General features: G+C 34.8%; 1 protein-coding gene across 1 annotated transcript; it reads right to left on the minus strand.

The window, feature by feature from the left end:
* Nucleotides 1–914: 914 nt before the first annotated feature.
* Nucleotides 915–2,228, minus strand: LOC113329683. Its single transcript, XM_026576528.1, has 2 exons — nt 1,544–2,228; nt 915–1,483 (listed from the first exon to the last, which is right to left on the minus strand). Exons 1-2 carry the CDS (start codon nt 2,226–2,228, stop codon nt 915–917), a joined length of 1,254 nt encoding a protein of 417 aa, XP_026432313.1.
* Nucleotides 2,229–14,156: the final 11,928 nt, after the last annotated feature.

The following is a 14,156-nucleotide window of genomic DNA, read 5'->3' on the forward strand; positions in this document are numbered from 1 at the left end:
TTAATCTTTCGATTTAGGCGTCTTCCCGGATGGGCTTTTTTGTTTTTCTCACCCCAAATCTCCATGACTTAAGTTCCAGGGTTGGTATGGCTTTCCCTTGAGTCATGAATACTAGTTTACCCGAAAATGACGTGCTTTAGGTCTTATTTTTGTCTCTTGCATGTATGCGAACTAGGTTGCATGCCACATTCGGATTCCTAGTCTCCCTTATTAGAATTTTTATTTCTGATGCCTTCTATTAAGGTCTTATTTCTGTCTCTTAGTTATAAGAGAATTTCTTAAGAAAAAAGGAAGTCTTTAATCTTATTTATTCCACCAAACGGTACATACAGATTCAAGCGAATAATATTTCACGCTTATATCTTTCATGTATCTGTCTTTCTGCGAATAGTATCGCAAGATTTTATGGGTAATACTTTTTTAAGTACAACCTATTCCACGGACGATCTAGCTTGTGACCTGTATCTTTCCCTTCTGGATCAGCCAATTTATAAGCTCCATTTCCAACTATCCTTTTAATGATATTATGGTCCATCCCATTTCTTTTCTAACTTCCCATCTGGTCCTTTTTGATAGATTGGTATCTCCCGCAACACTAATTCTCTTGGCTGAAATTCCCTAACTTTAACACGTTTGTTATATTCTCTAGCTAATCTTTTTTGATAATTTTCCATATGTTGTAGAGCAAGTTCTCTCTTTTCTTCTAGATCACCAAGTTTTGTGAGAATTAAATCTGCGCTTAAATTCTTCTCCCATGCTTCTTTCTTTGTTGTAGGGATAATTATCTCCGTTGGTAATACCGCTTCTGCTCCATATGTTAAACAGAAAGATGATACTCCCGTGGCTTCTCTCCTTGTTGTTCTGTATGCCCATACTACATTATGTACTTGTTCGCACCATCCTTTATTATTCCCTTATAGCTTCTTTTTCAAATTGTCTGCGATCGTCTTGTTTGTTGCCTCTACTTGTCCATTACTCTGCGGGTATAAAGGGGTAGACTTTCCACACTGGATTTTAAATGCATTAAGTAAGATTTCTATGTTTTCTCCTTCAAACTGTTTTCCATTGTCAGACACTAACTGAGCTGGGATGCCAAATCTGCAGATTATATTCTCAAATATGAACGTGAAGATATCTTTATCACGAATATGTTGTAATGCTTTTACTTCTGCCCATTTTGTGAAATAATCCGTTGCGAAAATAAGATACCTTCTTTGTCCGGTACCTGGTATAAATGGACCAACTATATCAATTCCCAACCTTCCGAATGGCCATGCATATACCGAGTTATTTAACATTGCTCCTGGTGCGTGTATTCTTTTCCCATGACGCTGGCATTCTTCACATCTCCTTGACACTTGCTTTGCATCTTCGTGCATATATGCCCAATAATACCCTTGTATTCTCGCTTTGTATGCTAGCGATCTTCCTCCTCTATGATTTCCAGCATCTCCATCGTGTAGCGCCTTTAAAATTTTTATACCTTCTTTTCGCGTCAAACATCTAAGTGAAGGTCCAAGAAATGATCTTCTATATTAGATACCATCTCTTAACTCATAGTTTGTCGCACAACTTCTTAATTTATGAGCCTCTAATCTGTTTCTCGGTATGTCTCCCTTTTCCAAGTATAAACGAAGCTCAGTTCTCCAATCTTCTTCTTCAATTTGTTCATATGGAATGTTTTCTGCTATCATCGCATCCACATCTTTTTGTTCTTCTTCTTTTTTCTTTACGGAAGGCCAGAAGAGTGTTTGGATTTTCAATTCTCGCTCCACTGGATCTACTAACATGGAAGGAATAAAGGCCAATGCGTATGCGAATCTATTATCTTTTATACCGATGTGTCTCCAACTTACTCTTTTGATTTGTGTTGCCAATTCTAATACTAACTTCTTATATTTTTGTAAAGATGACTCATTGGTACTATATGAATCTTCAATTTGTCGAATTACCAATTGTGAATCACTAGTTATTCTGGCTTCTTTTATCTGCATTTCAATTGCTATTCTTAACGCATGGACTACTGCTTCATATTCAGTTTCATTGTTTGTGGATGCGAATTCCAACCTGAAAGAGTAAGCTATTCGCACCCCCTTTGGTGAAATGAATACAATTCCGATTCCATTTCCTTCTCCATTAGACGATCCATCGACTAATATTTTCCACCTATTTGGATTATGATCTGTCAGTAGATCCTTTGGATTTCCATATTCTTCATCAACATCCATCATATCCTCAACATATTCATCTTCTTCTAACAGAAACTCTGCAAGGAACTCTGCGATAACTTGTGATTTAGGTGATGACAATACTTCATAACTAATATCGTAGTTCTCCAACTGTGTATTCCATCTTTTGATCCTTCTTGATTTTTTCGAATTCTTCATTGTAGGTTCTATTGGTACTTTTGTTAGTACTTTAATCTGATGAGCCTGGAAATAAATGCGAAGTTTGAATGATGCATAGATGAATTCGAGAATTGATTTTTCTATTTTTGAGTAATTTCTCTCCGTTGAGTTGTATGTCTTGCTTATGTAATATATTGGTTTCTCAACTCCTTGATCCACGCGTATCAAAAAAACACTTAAAGCATACGGTGTTGATGCCAAATATAAGAGCAATTGTTCTCCTGGCATTGCCTTCTGCATGATTGACAAATTCATTAAGTAATTTTTTATGTTCTATAATGCTTTATCGCACTCTTCTGTCCATTCAAATTTTGTTCCCTTCTTTAGTATATTAAAAAAGTGTTTACACTTACCCGAAGAGTGTGAAATAAATCTCCCAAGCGAAGCTATCAAGCCATTTAACTTTTGAACATCTTTTACCGTGGCAGGTGGTGGCATGTCTCGGACTGCTTGTACTTTTTCTGGATAAACTTCGATTCCTTCTTTTGATAGTATGTAACCCAAAAGTTTTCCTGAAGATACTCCAAAGATACATTTTTCTTGATTTACCTTAACATTAAATTGTCGCATTTGTTCAAAGATTTCTTTCAAATTATCCACATGATCTTCTGCTTCTTTACTTTTTACCAGCATGTCATCGACATAGACTTCCAACGTTTTATGTATCCACTTCGTAAACACCTTTTCAACTATTCTCTGATACATTACACCAGCATTTTTCAATCCAAACGGCATTTTCGTGTAACAATATAAGCTTCTGGGTGTGAAGAAAGTTGTATGTTTCTGATCTTCTTCTGCTAAAGGAGTCTGATTGTAACCTTTATATCCATCCAATAATGAAACTCTATCATTTCTTGATGCCGATTCTACCATTTGTGGGATATCCGGTAATGGGAAACTGTCTTTCAGGCATGCTTTATTTAGATCAGTGAAATCTATACAGATCCGTATCCCTTTGTTCTTTTTTGGCACTACCACCATGTTTGCTATCCTTTCCGGGTATTTTGTTGGCCTTATGATCCCTGCTTGTAAGATCTTTTATAATTATGTTTCTATTTGTGGATGATATGTTGTTGATATTTTTCTTATTCTTTGTTTGAACGGTTTTGCGTTCTTCTTAATATCCAATCTATGGCATGCGACAGACGGATCTATTCCTGGTATTTCTTCCATTCTCCATGCGAAGTCATCATTGTATTCTCTTAAAATGTTTATTGTTCTTTCTTCTTCTTCTTTTCCCATCCTAGTTCCGATTTTCAATATTTTTGGTTCTTCTTTTGTACCAACATTTATTTCTTTTGTTGGTTCTGCTGCAGTGAAATTTGGTTTTGGATCTCCCATTGGTGTTGGCTCTTTTATCTCTTGAATTGGTTCACCTTCTTCTTCCGGTATTTCGCTCGGGATTCATTTTCCCTCTTTCGCTCTAATCATGTATATGCGAAATTCTTCTTCCTTCTTTAATTCGTTTGCCCTTCTCCAACGATCTTTTCGTTTCCTCGCATGGCCTTCATAATTATTTATATCCAATTCATTACAGATCTTCGCATCTGCAACATCTCCTTAATCTCTCCTATTCCACTTGGAATTGGAAACCTTATGCATTGATGTAATGTCGACGCTACATCTTTTATCGCATGCACCCATGGTATTCCCACAACATATTATATGGTGAATCTATGTCAACTACACAGAGTTTCACCTCTGTGTCTATTTATCCCAGTAATATTCTCAGCATAATCTCTCCTTTTGGTTTTGTAACCGCTTTATTGAATCCATGTATATTGTAAGTTGAATTCGTCATTTCTTCATCTTTGTATCCAATTGCTTTGAATGTGCGATAAAATAAAATATCAATTGCACTACCTGTATCCACCAATGTTCTATTAATCGCCCATTCCTCAGATTTCTTAGTTACCCTGCCATGTTCTTTTCGTTCAGCCGTTAATGTAATCACCAATGGATCTATACGTTGTAAATTTTCTTCTGAAATTTCGTCTGCTGCAAACGTTATCTCTGTTTTTTCCCATTCTCGTAACGGAGATTCTTTTTCCACCGTCTCCACTTTCTTTCCTTCGTGATATTGTTTGTGGATTCTTCCCGTTATTCTCTTTTGAAAATCCGCATCAGAGATTAATTCTTTTGTTATGGAATTACATTGTATATGTCTTCCTCTTCCTTGTATCTTCATAATTTGTAAATTCCCCATAAATTTTATTATTCTTCTTCCTTTGTAATTCTAATAGTTTGGATTTCGATTTCTAAACAAATTCACCAACAGGATTTATCACTCCTCCTTGTTTCTAGCGCCAGATGTAGTTGCAGGAAATCCTACAACCACACAAGTATGAGAATTTAACAATGATTAACCGATCCCAATGTAAATCATCTCTTTATTAATCAAAATCACAAGAACAATTACAAGATAATGGAAACTCTACGTTTACTCTCTCTCTACAATCTTTCTCTCTCCTGATTTCTTGACCAAGGATTCTAAAAAGAACTCTCCCTTTACATGAACCATCTACTCTTTATATAGGGTATTACATAGTGGATGACAGCTAAGAGATCCTTTATTTTCGGAATCCCTGTGCATTATTATCGCACATGTACATTAGTTATATTCACAGACTCTACAAGCTTCGCACGGATCTTCACACTTTACTTGTGACTAGGCTGACATCATTCAATACGTCACCACATCTCAGCTGAGCGACGACCTTAGCACACACCTGATTGTCCTTTGCTCGCATATAACACATGTGCATTATTATATTCCTACAAATACTTCTCCGGCTAGGTGCCGGTTAATCAACCTGTATCCAACAACATTTTCATGATCTTATTAGCAACACAAAACATTACGTAACCAACAAATAAGCTCCAATCTGACATCTTAATCACTTTAGAAATGAATGGTATATCGATCGATGATGATTAATATACAGAAGGAAGTACTAGTGGTTCATCAGTACACTCCCCCCAAAATAAACCTTTGCACTGCAATCCTCCACAGCAGTTGAAGGAAAATATATGGCAACTCGCACCTATATTGTCACATTCCTGACAATCGGCGACAGAAACAAAGAGAATAGCAAAAAGCATAATAACCAACACAAACAACAAATTCTTCCTCTCCATCTCTTCTTGTTGATAACTAGCTAGAATTTCTTCTCTTATGATTACTATTATTACGAATGGTTGGATAATAGCAGCTCTTGCTACATGCTTATATATAGTTTCAGCCTTTGGTAAGTCAACTTTCACTACTCCTTAATGCATGAGAGTCACATGAATCACCAGATATTAATCTCAATAATTCTGTATGCCATTCGCCAGACAACTGTTGACTTTTATTAATCAGGCACCATGTGATTGTTAATCACGTCTGGCACCGTAGTATTCGAAGTATTAGCAGTGATGTTTCCTGGATAATCATGCGAATATATATAATTTGGTTTTCTTTTTCTTGTAATTCTTTTGCTTCTACCAAGTTCATGCCTTAGAGCAGCAGCACTCTCTTCAACTATTTATTTCTTGCTAAAACATCCAAAGTGCATCAACAGAAATAAAAATTGATTTATGAACGACATATTTTACGTGCTGGAATATGACTAGCAATACTCTCTTCAAGTATTTATTGCCTAGCAGTCACATATTTTTGTCACTCACTGTTTTTCTAGGAATTGTTGTGCCATATTTTGATTTTACATCTAGTTCTTTAGGCTAGTCCCTATGGGCAAAATTGAACTGTTAGATTGGCCAAAAAGCGTCGCAAATAAAAAAAATGTGGTCTAAAAATTAACACTAGCATTTGATAATTCTCTCTCCTAGCATTTACTCTCAATTCAACTAGAACGTTGAATGGTCCAGCGCTCAAAAACTGATCTTAACGTTGAACCGTTCAGCACTAGGAAAAATATTTCACGGTATCAGCGCCTGGTAAATTATGTAATCCACCACCATTTCTCACTGTACACATTTTTTATTGCATCATGTCTCACGGTACACATCATCCCTCATTATACACCTAATTTATTACATAATGAAAGAACATAAGTTCTTAAAACAAAGTGAGATGATAACTTGTTTCTGACATTTCACTTTAACTTACGATTTATAATCTGACTTAAATTTCATTTCAACCTTGAGATTGCAACAAATTATTTATTTAGCGCCGAATGAAACAACGTCCACCTATTTTGCGCGATACTATTCAGCGCCTAATGCTGTTTAGTTCAGCGTTTTGCTGATAGATTAGTCAGATCATAGGACATAAGAAGTTGTCCTATCTGACATGGACTGCTAATCTAACTGTTAGATTAGAAGACCATAGGACTTAGCCTTACTACAGTTATTTTATCTTAGCAGGATAGAACTGTAACCATCTGGAAAGTGAACTTTCCGTTGGTCTTCAACATTAATTTCAATAATTCTGTATATCATTCGCCAAATCACTAATGACTTTATTAATCACCCACCATGAGACTTTTTATATTTTGATGTTATTTTCTTCATGACGTAGGTTCGAAAGAATAATCAATTTCGGATAAAGATACAGCGTAGGATCGCCTAGGATAAAATCATAAGCGAGTCGGAAAACAAATTATTCCAGTTGACCTTAAAACCCAATTATTTGGAGGCAAGCCAGGTATCACTTTTGAAATGATTAATATCCATTAAATTAATTCAACGAAACTCAATTTTATCATCTCATCACTGTCACACACCTTGTGATTGTGAATATCACCCGAAACAAATTGTATTAAACTGACGACCAACCTTTCGAGAAGATTCTCCGATTGGGAAATTTGGTTGCTAGCTGAAACTGCCAGATTGCAATATGATGGCTTTTAGTAGAGGTGAACATGAGCGGGTATGAGACGGTTTTCACCTCATCCGCATCCAATTAAATCTTTTACGGATTTGAAATTTGGCATCCGTATCCAATCCAATATCCAATAGATGCACAGATAAACGAATTGGGTACTGATAATCCAATGGATTTGTTTTAGTTAAAATTTATAATGAAGAAATAAAACAAACATAGATGACTTCTTATAAAACCTATACATTTTATATATGTGTGCAAATATAAAGTGTCACGGACATCACTCCAAGGAAACACCTTAAAAATTCCTAAACTATCTATATATTTTCTAAGAACTATATAATTGCCCTAAATATAACGAGTATGGATGTCCGATGGATTTTCGAATAAAAACTATATAAATGTCCTTAATCTAACGAGTATGGATGTCCGACGGATTTTCGAGGTTGCACCCGGGCCCAATCCGTAATCCGTTGGATTTTAAAAATTCCATCCGCATCCAGACCATTAGTGAATGGTTTGGGCATTCATCCGGAAAAATATTGTTGGTCCAAGTTAAATCCGCTGATTACGGGCGAAATGCTCACCCCTAGCTTTTAGGGCCAACTGTAATAAAGGGAAATTAGACCAAGGCTCCAAAAAGAATATTGTTCTTATTTTCAGGCCAAGATATATTTCAGTTTCTGTGACACTCAAAATTATTAGAAAGTATTAAAATCCCTACATAGCTCGTTATGCATACTATTTTTTCATGAGTATAATTGGTAAGAGGTGAGAGGGTTTAGAGTTACTCCCTGAAAAACACATCACATTTGTCTTGACAAATAATCTAAGCCCCAATCATGAGAGAAAATAACAGTTTCTCATCAATAGCTGTGTTATCTGTGAACCAACTTATAACCCATTCAGACACTGAGTTATAGTTATGCCTGAGTGAGTCTATATTAATATTATTATCCCTCTAGACTTTTCTTGCATGCCTGCATTCAAAATTAATGTGTTCAATAGTCTCTTCACAGTGTCACAATTTGTTTCCAAGTCTCCATTATATCTGGCTAACTTGCTTTTAGTAGAGTTAATATCCCTTATGCACTTCCAAGAAAACGTTTTGATCATGTGAGTTGTGCTACATCTCCATAGAGCTTTCCACACTTTGTTACTTGCTGCAACAAAATTAACTTGAACTTCCCTATTAGACATAGTTAACAGCTTTTATGCACTTTTAACTGAGAATTTACCATCTTTTGCAGGCATCCATACTCTTTTGACTTTGAAAAGAGTTTGAATTCTTCTAGAAGTATCAATATCAAATAAAAGATCCATAAAACCGTGAGAGCACCAAGATATTTCACGGAATCCGTAGGTTTATCATGTTTTTAGACTTCCAATTGTAACCTTGTTCATTATTTCAAGAACATCGACTGTATTCGGGAGATAAATGTGATAGTTAACTTCCAATTATGTTTGGTGATTCTTTGACTATGTTCAAATTTGGATATATTCGGTAGCCATATTTGACTCCCGATTATAATAGAGGACTAGAATTTTAGAAACACATAATTTGAATTTAAACTATTCTACCTCCGGATTGTATTATTTTGAAAATGAATTTTTTTTGGGGCGACATTTTATTCGTTAGATACGTGTGATTATGTGCTTCCAATTATATTTGCCTCACAAAATTTGGATTTACTGTGCATAAAATGCATCATAATCAGTAGACATGTCTTTGGTTTGACTCTCGATCGTTTTATAATCGCGTGTTAGTTTGTTTATTCAGCTTAAGATTATGTGTGTCTTCATGAGTTAGAAACGTAACTTTTTGTTTGAAAATTGATCTGTAATCGGTAGATAAGATTGAAATTGTGCTACCGATTATGGATATTCGGTTATTATATGTGCATTTACTTTGTTTTCCGATTATTTATATTTGGATTTTGTTTGTGTACTTTTCCTTCCGATTATGCACTTAGTCACATTATATTTATGGTCGGCGTAGTCGCTAAAACTATAACATGGCAACTATTGGAGGTTCAACACTATTTTTTGTGTTCATAACTTGTACTTATGTATTATTTAGGTTCCAAGAGAACAACACAGAGGATCTCCCTCCTTCTACTAATGTAGCAGAGGTATTATCCTGGAGAAAAGGTTTATCCTCATTCTAATGCTTCTTGTGATGTGAATGAAGAGAAGGACCTTGTAAGAGACTTATTTGCGTGGTCTAAGAATAATCTCTACTTTTTTAAGGGATATGAATAATCCTACCAATCCCCTCAAGTATATTGAATGCACATCATTAGAGGAAGAAGAGGAAGATGATCCAAGACTGTTTTTTCAGGCATCTGACTTTTCTAGGTGAACCCCTATTACAATAAATACAATGACTAAGTTAGAAGCAAAAACTGATGATGGTGAAAATTTGGACGAAGCGAAGGAAGAGCAAGTTGATGATGCTACAAACTCTGATGAAGTGAAGGAAGAAGATGATAATAGTGATCCATGAAAATATGTGTTGATATGTTTGCTTATGCCGTGGAGTATTTCTAAAACATTTTATATTATTGTTTGTACTCTTTAATTGTGGTTTTAATACTTGTTAGTAATCCTTAAACTTATGTTAGTTTCGGTCTCAATTTGTTTTAGATTGTACTTTTCCTCCCGATTATGTTAGTTTAAAAATTCAAGAATTTTTAGGATTTTGGAAAAATAATTTTAGGGCTACATTAGTTGTAATCGGAAATCAAATGAACTTCATTTACTACCGATGTTTGTGCAGAGAATTCGAAAATTCAAGGATTTTTGCAAAATCCAATTTTGGAGCTACACTGTAATTGAAAGCCAATTATATGTTATTTATTACCCGTTATAGATATGTTTTGGCTTAGTAATTTACAATCGTTAGTTGTGGTACTCCATTATTTATCGGATTCTGGGTTGTTTATGACGTTCGATCATGCGAACATGGAATTTAAGGGTTAAAGATCACATTCAAACGCAAACATAATAAATCATGCAACAAAAGATCCACAAATCGTAATCTTTAAACATTATCAAGCCTCCAACCTTATTTGCTTTATGATGTTTCTCACCTTCTTCTTCTTCTTCTCTGACACACTTTTATTTCTTTTCTAAAACTAAAACTCAATTTTTTTTCCTATTACTAATTAATCAACATTAAAACTAATTAAGCAGCGGTAGATATGACATTATCAAAAAAGAGTAGTTAATGGGTGAGTTCATTTTTACTTTACAGTGACCCTATTTTATTTTATTAGTCGCCCATAATTTATTTCGAGTCTCCCCTAAAAATGTCAGGTTTTTTAAGTGTTTGAAAGTCACTAGCACCAAACAATAACTACCCAAGACTTATCTACTTACTAAATACAATTCACAAGGAATCCTGAATCCTAAGATGCAGAAACGAGTGCAAAAGGCATAATGAAACAACAACAAATTCTTCTAACCACATCTCTTCTTGTTAATATATAACCGAAATTTCTTCTCTTATGATTACATATATAATTAATGGTTGAGTACACATCAGCTCTTGCTACATCCCTCTGTATATAATTGCACATTTGCACAACTCAGGGAGTCGACTTTCACTACTCCATTAAATCATGGGAGTCACATCATCAGCCATATTTATCTCAATCATTTTGTATGTCATTGGCTAGACAACTTACGAATTTTATAAATCATTCCCCATATGCATTGTTAATCAAGTCTGGGAAAGATCGGTTTTTACAGATGCTGTAAGGGTGCAGGTTAAGGATGGTGCGACAGTGAGATTTTGGCAAGATTGTTGGTGCGCTAAGATATCTTTCAGGGAGAAGTATCCAAGGTTACATAAAATCAGCACACAAAAAATGGCTTCAGTGGCAACTATTTTCAAACCAAGATGGAACTTTCAATTTACCAGACCATTAGATCCAGCTGAAGGCATCGACTTATTGGAAATAAAGTATGACATCGGGATGATTAACTTGACGCAAGGGGAGGAAGACTGCTTGGAAGGGGATATGACTGCAAGACTGATCTACATGAAGCTTGCTGAGTCTGATGCAGATTGGGAAGGCCATCGTCTCTTAACAAACAAGTATGTGCCACCAAAAGTTATCTTCCTTTTTTGTGATTCTTTGCATGAATCAATCCCAACAAGGTATATGCTGCAGTACAGGGGAGTATCTATACAATCCAATCTTTGTCTATTCTGTAACACAGCGGTGGAGACGATAGACCATCTGTTCATCGATTGTAGGGTGATTAATCAGCTGTGGGAATCTTTTATAGCATCACTGAAGGTTCAATGGGTTATGCCTGTTAACTTCATGTCGTGCATTCGGAGCTGGAGATTGCAATCTGTTGGGAGGTATGGAATGAGCGCAACAGAAGGGTGCAGGGAGGGAGATCCAAGACAGTGTATGAATTGGAAATTGCCATTAAACAATGGATTTACCTGTGGAGTTCTTCAACGGAGACTTTTAAGAATCTTATTGTGAATCAGATATTAGCAAATTGGGAGGATATTATGAGCTTGTAGCAGTTCAATCCTTTTTCGATTTTCGTAGGTCTATTGACTCTGTAAATATACTGTAAATACCTTTTCTTTTCTCAATATATATCCTTCCTTTCTCAAAAAAAAAAGTCTGGGAACATCATATATTCATATTCGAAATATTAGCCGTTATGATACCTATATGTCCTTGACATGGTTAATCTGGGAACATCATATATTCATATTCGAAATATTAGCCGTTATGATACCTATATATCCTTGACATGGTTAAATTGACAGCATTTTAAAATTTTAATGTTACTTTCTTGTTGTAGTCAATTATGTTAGAATACGAGCATCCAACTCAAAATCAATTGGCAATGAGTGGAGAGGCCCTAAGAGATTATAAATCGCAGGATCTTAGAAACCCATACAATGTGGGACTAATAGTCTCAACACGCCCTCTCACGTGTAGCCTCGTTGGGTCTAACACGTGGACAATAAATCGGGTGACGCGGAGTAAAGGCGCGGTCAATGACTCGTCGCAAATAGCCTGATCTGATACCATATTAAAGTCTGCGGGCATCCAACTCAAAACCAATTGGCAATGAGTGGAGAGGCCCTAAGAGATTATAAATCGTAGGATCTTAGAAACCCATACAATGTGGGACTAATAGTCTCAAAATTGTATGCCCGTATTCTAACATGGTATCAGAGCAGAAATGCTCTTGATCCAATCGCTTCCGCTTTCTAATTTTTTCAATTTTGAAAATCTCTATCATTTCCGTTTTCGATTTGATATCTGCAAGACCGATCCAAGTTTTCATCATCAAACTTTTGGTCTTTATATAAATCCTTTTCTTTCTAATTTTTCAATTTTTAAAATCTCTATCATTTTTTGTTTTCCATTTGATATCTGCAAGACCGATCCAAGGTTTCATCGTCAAACTTTTGGTCTTTATATAAATCTTTTTAGTTTCAGATAGAAAGAAAATCAACTTTTGGTCTTTAACAAATTTTCAATCTTTGTTTTTCTTGTATCTGATCTGGTTTCATCAATATGCTCTTGTTAGTCTCCAAGAGTAATCACTTTCTCTATTGATGACTTTTAGCTCGTTTTATTTGGGTTCCTGTCATATGACTCATTCGAAACCTATTATGCTTGTGAATAATATTATTGTCTGTTTATTCACGTACAAGACTTGGTTCTTACGTCAGGCTCATATCACCATGTCCATGGTTTATGAAAATTTGTCCTTCCATCAAAAGATGTATCTCAAGTCAACTGTTTTTATCGTTGTACTAGATCACAAGAAATTTTTTTCATTTGATTTCCTTATATCTTATCCAAAATAAAGGATTTATGCATCAAAATCGGTTCGCATGATCTAACCGAAGATCTTTCTGCCATATCCAGCATTTTTCTGTTCACTGTATCACATCAGCGTGAACTCGTCAACAATGTTTACCATTTTCTCAATTTTCTGTTCCTTCCTTTTGTGGAGGACATTCACTGCAATTCAATTCCGAAAATACATCGAATTTTCATTTAATAAATATATTTTAAGAAAATATTTTCCTTTCCAAATGATAAACGTCTTTTTGGATTTCATTTCCAAAATTAGTTTCATTCCAGAAAACTATCTTTCACGTCTATATATGTTTTTTTATTTAGACGATTTCTGTAAAAATCATGTTATATATATATATATCTTGTTATTTGTTGACAAGGCTCATTCCATGCAGCAAATTGCATTTATTATCTTTGTGCCATGTTCATTCGGCACTTTCGCTTAATCAATCAAATTGATCTCATTTGATTCAATTCGAAAATTCATTTTGAATTTCTGCCAATTAATCCTTTTAAACATGAAACAAACTTCCTTGTTTCCCTCCATTTTTTTTCTTATCCGAGTTGTTGACTCTATGTTATCATTTATGATGTAAATCAAATAGAATTTCTTGATCACTACATCGTTTTTGTCCATGAGGTTTAATCAGAATCTATTTTCTTAGACTTTTTTTCCCAGTCCATATGGTTCCCATCTTGCTCCAATATTTATGAGCTTTATGGATTTCACCATTTTATTCTCTACATCTTTATTGTTTATCAAAGATGTTTCATTCTTGTCATTAAGAATATTCAATCAAATAGAATGATATTTCCCATTCTAAATATCTTGCCATTTTCGGTAATCAAATATTTTCCATAAATCTGAAAATATTTTCAGTTAAATAGATCTGAAAATATTTTGCATAATATATGGCGCGTAATCCAATATTGGAATAATATTTTCTATCAAAATATTTTCTTTCTAATCAAATATTTTCCATATTTCGGAATCCATAATATCGATCGATTTTCCATCTTTATCAATGCTAATTAAGGATGAATTCTTACATTTCTGATAACATTTCC

This window comes from Papaver somniferum, unplaced genomic scaffold, assembly GCF_003573695.1.
Source record: "Papaver somniferum cultivar HN1 unplaced genomic scaffold, ASM357369v1 unplaced-scaffold_117, whole genome shotgun sequence".
NCBI classification, from domain to species: domain Eukaryota; kingdom Viridiplantae; phylum Streptophyta; class Magnoliopsida; order Ranunculales; family Papaveraceae; genus Papaver; species Papaver somniferum.

What these genes read in the sequence shown, in the direction of transcription:
- LOC113329683 (XM_026576528.1), bottom strand. Translation starts at nt 2,228, where the DNA reads ATGGATGTTGATGAAGAATATGGAAATCCAAAGGATCTACTGACAGAT. An exon ending in AAACTATGAGTTAAGAGATG is followed by an intron (nt 1,484 to 1,543) that starts GTATCTAATATA and finishes CGCGAAAAGAAG; the next exon opens with GTATAAAAATTTTAAAGGCG.